The 12,500-nt window shown below is 35.6% G+C and overlaps 1 protein-coding gene across 1 annotated transcript in view; it reads left to right on the forward strand.

Moving 5' to 3' along the window:
• Nucleotides 1–12,500, forward strand: part of LOC106873667 (uncharacterized) — a 673,033-nt gene that overhangs the window by 654,750 nt on the left and 5,783 nt on the right. Inside the window, exons 8-9 of the mRNA XM_089362059.1 lie at nt 1,053–1,117; nt 8,285–8,359. Of these exons, the coding sequence (XP_089218185.1) occupies nt 1,053–1,117; nt 8,285–8,359 (140 nt within the window). The remainder of the gene's footprint in view (nt 1–1,052; nt 1,118–8,284; nt 8,360–12,500) is intronic.

The raw sequence follows: 12,500 nt of genomic DNA on the forward strand, positions 1-12,500 counted from the left end.
CTTCCGGTCCCAAAGTATTTGGTGTTTGTGTGATACTGAAAATGAACAATAGATCATTGCCTCACCGTATTTAATGCTACGGAGTTAACTGTATACTGTACATATACTGTATAATACCGTGTGTGTGTGTGTGTAATTAAAAAGGTAAATCAAGAAACAGAAGTGTAGGTCAATCAACAAATTCCCAGATGCAAAATTTTAAACATTTAAAAAGAAAAATACACGTATATTAATACAGTTTAATGCAGATCAATAGATCTATATAGATGAAAATGCCACATATAAATATATAGACAGAAATATAGATTAAAAGTATGTAAGAATATTCTAGGTGTAAATAAGGTAAAAATGTACGAGATGTAAATAAGTAAAACATATATGGATTATATAAAAGAACAGTAAGAAAGTGTCTTAGTCAACAAGTGGCAAAAGAATGTTTGACCTACACTTTGTTTCAATTATCGTTCGTTCCGGATATTCCGAGCACTTCAGTTTCAGCCCATATATTTCGTAAGAAAGATTTGATAGCATACACACACACACACACACACAAACGAGGGGTGTTGAAAAGTTCATGGTTTTAAAGGTATCGCGAAAGGCCTGATTGGAGGCCCAACCTTACGATTTCTTACAGTGCTTAGAAAAACTGAAGGACTGCTGCGATAATTGTGTGAAACAGAGAGGAATATGTTGAATACAATCATAATTAACTGATCCTCCTGTATTTGTTTTTCCCCAAAGCCAGGAAGTTTTCAACCGGTGATGAGTAAACATTCTGTGGATAATAGTACAAGTTCATAAGCTTTCACCGTGTACTGGCTAAAGAAAATAGTCTAATATTGGGGGTATATAAACTCTCAGCACATTTTCTTTTCAGTCGATGGCGTATATGTCCCAATGTTAGACTATTTTCTCAAGCCAATAGACGGCGAATGCTTATAATCTTAAAGCCAATAATTATTTACCGAATATATATATATATATATATATATATATATATAATACATTTTAAGCTTGATAATCAAATAATTCTTTCAAATTTTCTTTTGCAGTGTATCAAAGTACCAATGCGTGAAAATTGAACTGATTGCTCGGTCATTCTTCAAAATGGTTATAGGTATGTATATCATTTAGCCTATACACACATCCAGTCACTGTATCATTATATTTATTCATGTATATTTGTGTGTGTGTGTGTGTGTGTGTGTGTGTGTGTGTGTGTGTGTGTGTGTGTGTGTGTGTGTGTGTGTGTGTATGTGTGTGTGTGTGTGTGTGTGTGTGTGTGTGTGTGTAAACGGCTGCTTCACAACTACATTTTCACACAGACACTTGCTTGTATAATTTTATATGCCATTATATAGCATGGTGTCTGTATTTATTAACCTGTTATGCCTTCTTTATTATGCATCAGTTTTTTTTATCGCGGTATCTAAATACATTTTTAGAATATAGACATTTTTGCTTTTAATATTTGAATAAGTAAAACCAATATAATTCAACAATAACATTCGAATACATCATATGCTTCATGTTAAAGACGATATTGATGTGTAAGTCAACTGGTACGTTAAAAACTTCTCAAATCATGAGGAAAGCCTTATTTATTTCTCCTTAATTTAAGCTATCGTTTCAAATCTCTAGTTTTATTTTCCCGAATGTTCTACATTATTTCATTATAGAAATTTACCCAGTGGCAGTATATACTGAAGACAGAAAATTATTATAATTAAATGAACGATTCCTTTGGTGAATAACGCAACTACTTTCTTCTGACAATATTATCAGAGCAAATTTGTAATAAAATGTTGTCGAAACAAATTAACGGTTGTGTTTCAAAGGCAATCACACTTTAATGAAAATTTAGTATTAAATTAAAACCAATAGTGTAGCAATGTTTGCAAATGTCTCACTGGTAGTAACTTAGATATCATTTTAATACAGAACACTGTAATGAAGTATCCTACTGCCACTTTATCAATCAACGATCAACAGTAATTCCACATGGGATCATCTACGCAGTTCTTCTGCATGCTGGATATAGCAGTTAAATTTCCTTCTTATCAAACCTCACTGTTTTAAAAAAAAACGAAACGATATGAGTAATTTCTGTTGAGGCTGAGTCGGGGTGGATGCGTAGCAAAGGTGGTGAGTGAGGTCGAGCTCCACCCCATGCGATGCTGTATAAGCCTGTATGTGAAGGCGCAATGGCCCAGTGGTTAGAGTAGCGGACCTGCGGTAATAGGATCACGGTTTCGATTCCCAGACCGGTCGTTTTGAGTGTTTATTGAGCGAAAACACCTAAAGCTCCACGTGGCTCCGGCTGGGGATGGTGTAGAACCCTGCTGTGCTCTTTCACCAGAACTTTCTATCACTCTTCTTCCTGTTTCTGTTGTACCTGTATTTCAAAGGGCCAGCCTTGTCACACTGTGTCACGCTGAATATCCCCGAGAACTACGTTAAGGGTACACGTGTCTGTGGAGTGCCCAGCCACTGGCACGTTAATTTAACGAGCAGGTTGTTCCGTTGATCGGATCAACTGGAACCCTCGACGTCGTAAGCGACGGAGTGCCAACACACACACAACACATAAGCCTGTATAGGCTGCGGTTAAGAGGCGTCAAATTTAAGGTCTGCCCCTGGTGTCATATTCTCATGGTAACCCACTGACCTGACGGTGGTCATACAACAACAGCAACAAATACGACATTAATATAAGTGTCTGTGAAATTGTATGTATATGTATTAAATTTTGTAATGACCAATATCTATTACATCAGCAGGAATAAACAATATAATTATTTTCGATAACACGCTGTATTCTCATTTGGAAATGAAACGGACTATTAATACAAATGAACATACACATGCACACACTTATAAGTATCTCTATGCACATTCATATCTATTTTCCATTGGAGTGCATTCAATAACTTGTCAATAATTATGCTATGGTAATGTTATCCAATTCAATAGACCATGTTGTATTGATATGTATTTTATTTCCCGTGAAATATTACACTCTGAAACAAAAGGGATTGATAGTTTTAATGTCATCGCATACTGTAATGTTTTGTCCTGTAGATAAGATTTTGCTTTTAGATACAAGTTCATTCCGCATTGAGAAACGACACAATAAATATATTGTTGTTTCTGTTAATATTATTAATATCATTAACACGGTGAGCTGGCAGAATCGTTAGCAGGCCTACCCTTCTTTCTTGAAGGCATATATACATACCTTATTGAATGGTATATAAAACACGCATTTGTTTCTTAGTAACTGTCTCATAAATTACCCTGTAATGTTGGGCTTCCCATAAGTCTTAATGCACATTTTTTGTTCCTGAATATGCGCTGCTGAAATGTGGGTGCGTCTCATATGCTTGTTCGCCTTTCATGTAAGTAAATGCGGTATTATAACAGACATCCTTGCCATGTAGTTTCTCCATTTTCAAGTGAGTACACTGTGATTGGAGGGAGATTTTTTCTGCGATATCTATTGAGTCAAGTGACACTGCAATGGATTCTCTATCGACTGAAAGTGTTAAATGTCTCATCTATGAAGAATAGTAGTTATTGGTTTCACTTTACACAGACATTAGTCGGTTCAATTTCGAAACCATTTTTCGATTCCGCAATCTTTACCAATATTGCTTTTCGAATACTTCTTGCACATATACAACTTAAACACTTATTCTGATAAGTCAGAAAGTAGAACAATAATATTATCTAATTTGTGAATTTCCCTTTGGTCTTTTATGAAATTTTCTGGAGATCTCTGTAAAAGCCATCCACAGGAGACATATAATTTGCATACAAAACTAAAGTGATAAATGTTTTATCGGTCTTCATGTGTATGCAACTGTTGACAATAATAAAACGTTAAAGTTCGCAGTAATATCAAGTTACTGTGACTCTCGACAGTTATATTTCCTTACCATCAACTATAATATTTAAAACGGAATGTTAGCAGTAAACCTTATATGCATACCACTCTCCTGAGTATATGCTATTAATTTTTAGTCACGTTCTGGTGACCGCAGTATAGCACGAGGTAAAAATCATAGCGAGTAGTTAAAAGTAAGACATACTTTCGTTTTACTTTCAGTATATTTACTTCGGCAGCGGAAAGAGCGGATCTTATGTCCTACGTATGAGTTTACTAATGGTTTCTCAATATACTTCTGCATTCACAGATTCTTAGTACACTCACAAATTTATGACAATTCTTAATTATTTTTTATCCATAATCCGATATAAGCGCAGGTATGGCTGTGTGGTTGAGAAGTTTCTTTTCCGAGCAGTACCCTAAGCAAGCATCATTTCCTGCAGTCCCAAACCAACTAAAGCCTTGTGAGTGGATTTGGTAGACGGAAACTGCAAGAAACTGGTACTATATATATGTGTGCGCTCATTTGTTTTGATATCATGTGATGGTTGTAAACGACTATCACCGTCATACCAGTGATGTTCGTTTCCAGTTTGCCACGAAAATTATGTCCAGCCGTGGGGAAGTATTACCGTGCTTGGAAGCAAGTGGTGTTTGAAGACAAGAAGGTTCTCCGACCGAAAAAGAAATCTGTGTCAACGAATTATGTCTGCTCCATGCAAGCATGGAAAAGTGGTCGTTAAGTGGTGATGATGGCTCCACTATAAAAAAAATGGGTCACTTCTGAAAGTAGTGTTCTTCTTGACACCCATTCACCCACGTAGTGTAACGAAATATAACCTAACATTTAGCCTCAAAGGTAGCTGCTTTGGGAGAAAGAAGTAAACGCTTATCAAACTTATTCTATAAACTAGTTAGGATCCTTTCTCGAGCGATGTGTAGGATTGGCAAAGGATTTCATAAACACGGGAAAAAGAAAAAAAAGTTATTTGTTAAAACCACTGTCAGAAAATGCCAGGCAAACAAAAGTTGGTTTATTTTAAATATAACTATTAAAATACTCAATGTTACCTCACCTTGAGAAACAGTTCTTTTATCGAAACGACTTTGTCTAAAAAGCAGTTGGATCTTGAGCCTAGAGTGAACAGTTGACTGCATGCCGAAGTATATTCTTGTGTGATTGTACGTACGTCCAGCGTGTTTATACTTGTGAAAGTATGCTTAACAGGAAGAACAAATTCATATATACTCTAATAAATAACCGAGTGTCCATATACAGTTGATACACGGGTATGCTGTTCTTGACTCTACCCTTAAAATAGCTACATTCTATTGGCTACGGCCAATAACACACACACATATATATATATATATATATATATATTTATTGGTGAGATTGTTATGTCAGTGAGAAGTGATTAAAATGAAGCTAGATGTTGATTGAAAAAACAATACAGTTCATCGGAAATTTGTTAGCAATAACAACCATAATTTATTTGGGATTAATTGCTACAGACCAGTTGCTTATCGGTTGGTTTCCATGACCACAAGACATTTAAACTTCGTCGCTCCCTCATTTATTGTTAAACTTTAATGTTGAAAATATCACAAAAGGTCTTTATTACATTAATACAATTTCTCTTTATACTGTGTTCGATTTACATAAAACGTCATGCATATACAACGCATCGTACGCTCAATTGTTTCAATGTGCATATATTTGTCCTTATCACAACTAATATTTCATCCGTAACTATATCTTTGAATATCTATTAGCAAAGATGTAACTATTTCTGGCTCTATGAATTCCGTTATTTCGAAATAACATGATCTGCGACATTTAAACACGTCCAATAAATTGCATAAATGATGAAGAACAAAACAAAAGGCAAATAAATGAAAAAAAGTAACAACAGCAACACAAAACTAAAACTGAATTTCTTGCCAAACATCACATGGAAACAGTGCATGAAATTATCCATAGTGAACGATTAACTTAGTTACATATATGCTAGTTATAAATATCTGTCTCTCTGCTTGCTTGTATGTCTGATTGCTTCTGTTGTATGTATTTATATGTAGATGTAACTATTAACCAGTCAATGTAAATATTCACATTTGTCTGTCTGTCTGTCATACATTATATATATATATATATATATATATATATATATATATATATATATATAGTGTCTAGGGAGAGTCATTATGCAAAAACTATATATATGTATATTGTTGTGTCTTGGGGGAGTCGTTATGCAAAGACGATATATATGTGTGTGTATATGTTTCGTTGTATCTAGGGAGGGTCATTATGCGAAAACTATGTGTTTGTGTGTATATATATAACTGTTTGACACAGCTCTACATAATTTAAAGTTTCTTGGCTGTATAAGAAGTTCACCACACCAGATGTTCAGAGACTGTCACCTATATTCTGATGAGGTGGGTATGTCACATGTATGTGTGTGAGTGTATATATATATATATATATATGTGTGTGTGTGTACGGAAGAAAGTGTAAGAGAGAGAGAGAGAGATCATTGTTAAGAGCGTATCAAATCATAATTGTGGGTGGTTGTTTGGCGTATCAATAGCGGCACACACATGCAAACACATCTATCTAAAATTACAACCCGTGCACGCACAAAACTGTAGTTATTAAATGTGATCACCCAACAGGAGGAGTAGCAGAAAAAAAAATTATATATATATCTCAAAGCGAAACCAGAGAATGTAACAAAGATCATTTAACTCGAACAAGAAAAGTGGAAACTTTAAAGATGGAAAAGAGATGGCGAAATATCGTAAAACATTTTGATCCCATCAAATAACTATCATTTATTGCGAGTGAATTTTGATGATTTCTGCCTTTTACCAGTATAATTTTAACCCTACTACTTGAACCTTAGGGTATGTGATCTACCTGTGTGCTAAAATTATTAAAATCTGTTGGACGGAATGGGAGAAGTTAGAATAATCCCAAACACACAGACAGACAGTCACCATTACACATTTATGAAAAAAGATTACTATACTCCTGAAACAGACCGTTGGAGCCCCACTGGCTAATTATCTAAACTGGACTACCTATATTTGTTCATTGGAAAGTCCAACCTCCATGCTTAAAACTTTATTTATTCACTTTCTCGTACGGAGTTATATTTTTATTCTTTAATGGTTTTAACATCGCTTTTTCTCTTTTAATTGGATAGTAGGTCAAGATATTTATATATAATTTTATACATCAACATTTTTATACCTCGATTTGATTTTTCTATTATGTTTGTATGTATTTATGTATTCATAAATTTTTAATATGTTTGAATATTTAAATGACTGATGCATTGATATATTTTATTAAATGATATACATCGATTTATGGCTGAATATGTTTTTATATTAAGTATTGAACCTACTTCAAGGATCCTGTTCAAAACGGGGGCACCAGTATTTTCTTAACGAACCACTTTCAAACTTGGGACACTGGTAGAATGTGTCATATAAAACATCTTTTTCTCTTAGTCTTCTTAACAAAAAAACGTACATCGCAAGTTATTTCATGTTAAAGTTGTCGTATTTCTGTAATTTCAACCAATGACTGACGTCCATTCAGTCGATTACATTAAGTGCTGACTACGTAAACAAACGATTCGCAAACGATTCTGGCGGTGATAAAAGTATTATTTTCTTGTCAAAAAATGGCTGAAGCATATTGGCAGTAGGGTTAGGGTTAGGCAGTATCTAATAAACCTTTCATACAGTTCAGGCAGATGTTAACGAAATAAATACGCGTGAAAGAAAATGAAAAAAGCAAATGTTGTACGAAATTATAAATGGAGATTAAATACGCTTTACACCGCTTAAACGGCCAAAGGAGTAAGTGTAAACAGCTGAATACTTGTCAGTGATTGGTTGAATTTATCGAAATAAATTCGAATACAAAAATTTTTTTCTGTTCTATAACACAAAATAGATAAGTATACGAAGTTTGAAAGTCTTTCGGTACGAAAAACACTACATAAAACATTAATGAAAACTGGTGCCCCTGTTTTGAACAAGATCCTACTTCAATTCTCCTCTTAAATATTATTCATATCTTGCGTCTCGGGTTCTCTACCTGACCACTTCATACTGCTGCCTACATAATACAATTTTTTTTTTATTATATATACGTATCAATTCACAAACGCAGACACAGACTCTCACACACACAAATTAATATATACAAACACTCATCGATATTTGTCTTGGTGCATCCTATTTCCGTACACATGCACCTATGAATGAGTTTACACATACGATCGTGTGTGGTTTACAGTACAATAAACAATACCTTAAATATTTAGATTAGAATGTGATTGTAATGCATTTGTCTTCTTTCATTTCTCTCAGGTTCACCTTACCATAATGACAAAGATGCCTGCAAACACATACAGTTGGTGAAAGCCTCCACGTTGTATTTGTTACGTAAGTAATTTTTTGAAATTTAGCATATCCATGTTTATACTTATCCTCCTTTAATTATCTATTTATCTCGATAGATTATCTATCTAGTTATATATATATATATATATATATATAGTCGCTTACGGAGACACGCATACGCGACCACACACACGCCAGTACTATATATATATATATATATATATTGTTGTATTTCAGGATGGTCAGTGTTAACAATAACAATGATAAAATTAATTAAAGTGAAGAACGAATATACAGTGCGAGTGTTTATTAGAGAGAAAGAGAGAGAGAGAGAAAGAGAGAGAGAGAGAAAGAGAGAGAGAGAGAAAGAGAGAATGACCATCCAAAATATGATATTTGTTTTAACCCCCGATTTCACTTACGGAATCTTGAAAACTAAATTCAGAAAGAATGTAAAACTTTTTTTCTTTATAATTTAAAATTGTCTTAAAAAACATTCTCTATCGGCCCTCCTTACCCCTTTCTACTTTCCAAAGGCAAAAACACCTGATGTTTAACGTATGGGATATATTCGGTTGCGGATGCGTAGACTTCTCCTGAAACAGCCGACGAAAAACCATCGAGCCCTCACCAAAAAAACTCGATATGCTAGAAATAACAGTTAAATGTCTGGGAAATAATTTTTCTGCGGCTAACTCTACTTGATTCTAAAAAAAAAAAAAAAAAAAATGTATTTATGAGGACTAAACTATTGAAAAACATCAATACATGTCAGAGTGACAAAGAAACTAGGAAGATACCAGATGGTCGTGTAATGTACTAGAAACAACAACTTAACCTCCCTTAAATCAAAGAATTCCGTCTGAAAATTATCTTGAAGTTATGAACAGAAATAAATTGCAGATTTGAACTGTCCGTATTTTAGAAATATAATTAAAAAAATTTCGAAAGAAATTCGATATTTTAGAATTTATGGAGGGGCGGGTTTAATGAAAAAAAATTAAAATATGGCTTCACTATTGTTTTTAAAATTACGTTTCATATTCTGTTAGAAAATAAAGTGGGGATTGTAATGGTGATCGCCGATTTCCCATTTTTTAAAAATTCCCCAACGCTTCTCCCATCATAAAAACAAGTGTGTAGTGCAAAAAAAAAAAAAAAAGGACAAAACGAAAGACGTCCAAAATCTTTAATGAGGAGGTGGGGGAGGGGCATTGAAAAAATTGATAAGTTTTCAAATTCTTCCGACCACCCCCACCCCCACGAAAAGACGTCTTCCACGTGGTTCTGGGGTCAGTCCCACTACGTAGCATCTTGGGCAGGTGCCTTCTAGTATAGCCTTGGCTCAACCAAAGACTTGAGTGGATTTGGTAGATGGAAACGGAACGAAGTCCGTTGTGTGTATATATATATATATATATATATATATATATATATATATATGTATATATATATATAGATAGATGGATGGATGGATATTTATGTGTGTGTCTTTGTGATTGTGTTTGTTTCTACTAAGCCCCCCCCCCCCACCAATGCTTGACAACTGATGCTGCTTTACGTCCCCGTAACTTAACGGCTCGGAAAAAATACCGATAGAATAATTACCAGGCTTACAAAGAATTAGTCCCGGGTCGATTTCTTCGACCAAAGGGCGGTGCTCCAGCATGGCTGCAGTCAAATGACTGAAACAAGTAGAAGAATAAAAGCATACACACACACACGTATAATTGTGTGTGTGTGTGTGTGTGTGTGTGTGTGTGTGTGTGTGTGTACAGAAACACATACAAAACAGAGAGAGGAAACCATGGATATGGTTTTATCTGTTGTCATAACCTAACATAGTATTCTACACTTGTTACTACACGTGCCAGTACAATAGCTACAGCTTGTCCGATGCTGCTAGAGGTGCTTTCTTCTGAAGCTAATAGTCCAACCTCTCCTCCTCACCCTCCTACTCCATGTATCATTTTAATGATTTATTGTATCCCGTATTCTGTGTCGGCGATGAATTTAATGTAAAACAAATAAATATATTACCGAAGACGTATCATATCACCAACCCCCCAACTCCATTTCCATAATCACCACCTACCATCTCTTGTGCCCCCTCATTCCCCTTCTTCCCAATTGGCATTATTATTATCATCATCATTATCAACAACAACTAGAAAATACAACATCTGCTACAGTAATGGTTGCCACTTTAGATCCCATACGATTAACCACGTCATGTTGAAATGTACTCTACTAGACGAATGTATAGTATATCTGGGGTTATTGATCTCTGGATTGTAACGAAGTCATATGTCAGTCTACTTAGCATGCATGAGGGCTGAAAGTAGCTGTATGCAAAGAAATTCATTGTTACCACCAACAACACTCCCATAAACGTCATCATCATCATCATAATGCTTTGCATTATCACTGCCGACAAAAACTCCATATGTCCATCATAATAATAATCGCTATAATCATCAGTAGGATCACCATGACCATCATCATTACCACTACCCTATAGCTGCAGTTTAATAGCTATCCGGTTTTCACTTATTAACATCATCATCACTGACAATATATTATTAGTAGTTGCAGTAGTGCTATGATTATAAAAGTAATAGTCTGAGAGTGTGTGACTCAAAATGGTTTGCACTCTTTGCTCCTACTCTACTTTCCCTTTCGTCATCCTAGTATCTGAATATTAAATTCAAATTTTGGCACAAGGTGAGCAATTTCGGGTGAGGAGGTAAGTTGGTTACATCGACTCCAGTGCTCACCTGGTACTTTTCCTATCATCATTTCAGGGCTGTTTATCGATCCGGAGAAGACGATAGGCAAAGTTGACCTCGGTGGAATTTAAATTCAGGACCAAAAGATGGACGAAATACCGCTAACGGTTCTGCCACCTCGCCGCCTAGGATTCTTGACTTCATGCGCTTGCTGGAGGTCATTCCAACCTAGTGGCCCCAGAGGCGTCATCATGCTTAGAGCTGAATCATGACCACCAGTGCTCTCCATCGCTGGCAGCCACGTAGTAGCTCCTCTGCATCCTCCGAGGTGACATCGAGACCCCGGAGATTTTAGTCAGTCACGTACAGCCATTTGATGCGGGGCTTGTCACGAGGCCCCTTCCAGGCCGTAGCTGCTGCGTCGAATGAGAATGAACCTCTGGTAGGATGATCTAGCGGAGATGGAGGACATGCTCGTACCAGCATAGGGCCCTAAAAACCATCGAAAGCATCAGATAGTACCATCATGTTCTCAACAAAGAACTGCATGCGTGCACACATTATCACCCTTAAAAAAAAAACACCAGTATATTAACAGGATTATTACAATTGACTCCCCCCCCCACTTAAATTTGTGGCCAAGTCTAGGTTAAAAATGATTATTATTCATATTATAGTAGCAGTGGGCAGTAGATTAGTAAAATCAGTAGCGCGGGTGTGAAAATACTGTGCGATATTTGCAACGGTCCTTCGGTTCGTTACGTTCTTAGTTGAAGTCTAACTAGTGTCAACCAACTTACCCTTTCATCCTTCCAGGGTCGAAATAATAAAAGTACCATTGAAGCATTGAGTATTGACTTCCATGTAATCGTCTTAGTAAATCTCAGGTTGTGTGCCTATGTTACAAACGATTATTAATCGTAGCGACAATAGTGGTGATGGTCATAGAGCTACGCTTTGTGTTTGTTGTCACCGAAAATTCTTGTAGTATGAGCAGTCTGCAGCATGCATACAATGTGATTGCCAAAATATAATAACAAAATATTAGTTGAATGTGCAACAGCTTTAACACCACCAAAGGCAACACTAATCACCACCACCAACAACAACAACATCAATACTAACAACACATACAACCAAATGGGACAAATGGTAATGCTAAATCAATAGTGTGTATGATTTATTGGTGCCTATAACTTTATCTGTGATTATATGGTTAGAATTCCTCCATAAATTATAGATCCTATCTCCAAAACAGTTCACTCCTTGGAAACACTGCAAAGACTGGCATAAGTTCAAATTGTCCATTAAATATTGCTGTAGTATTTATTAAGAGGGCGGCTGGTTTATACAACAACAACAATTACAAAAACAAATGCTACAAAAACTGATAACCTTAATAATGTTATTTCTGTTGTTGTTGGTATTTTTGTTATTGTTGGTGGTGGTAGTGG

The sequence above is a fragment of the Octopus bimaculoides genome, chromosome 13 (assembly GCF_046866305.1).
Source record: "Octopus bimaculoides isolate indiv1 chromosome 13, ASM4686630v1, whole genome shotgun sequence".
Taxonomy (NCBI): Eukaryota; Metazoa; Mollusca; class Cephalopoda; order Octopoda; family Octopodidae; genus Octopus; species Octopus bimaculoides.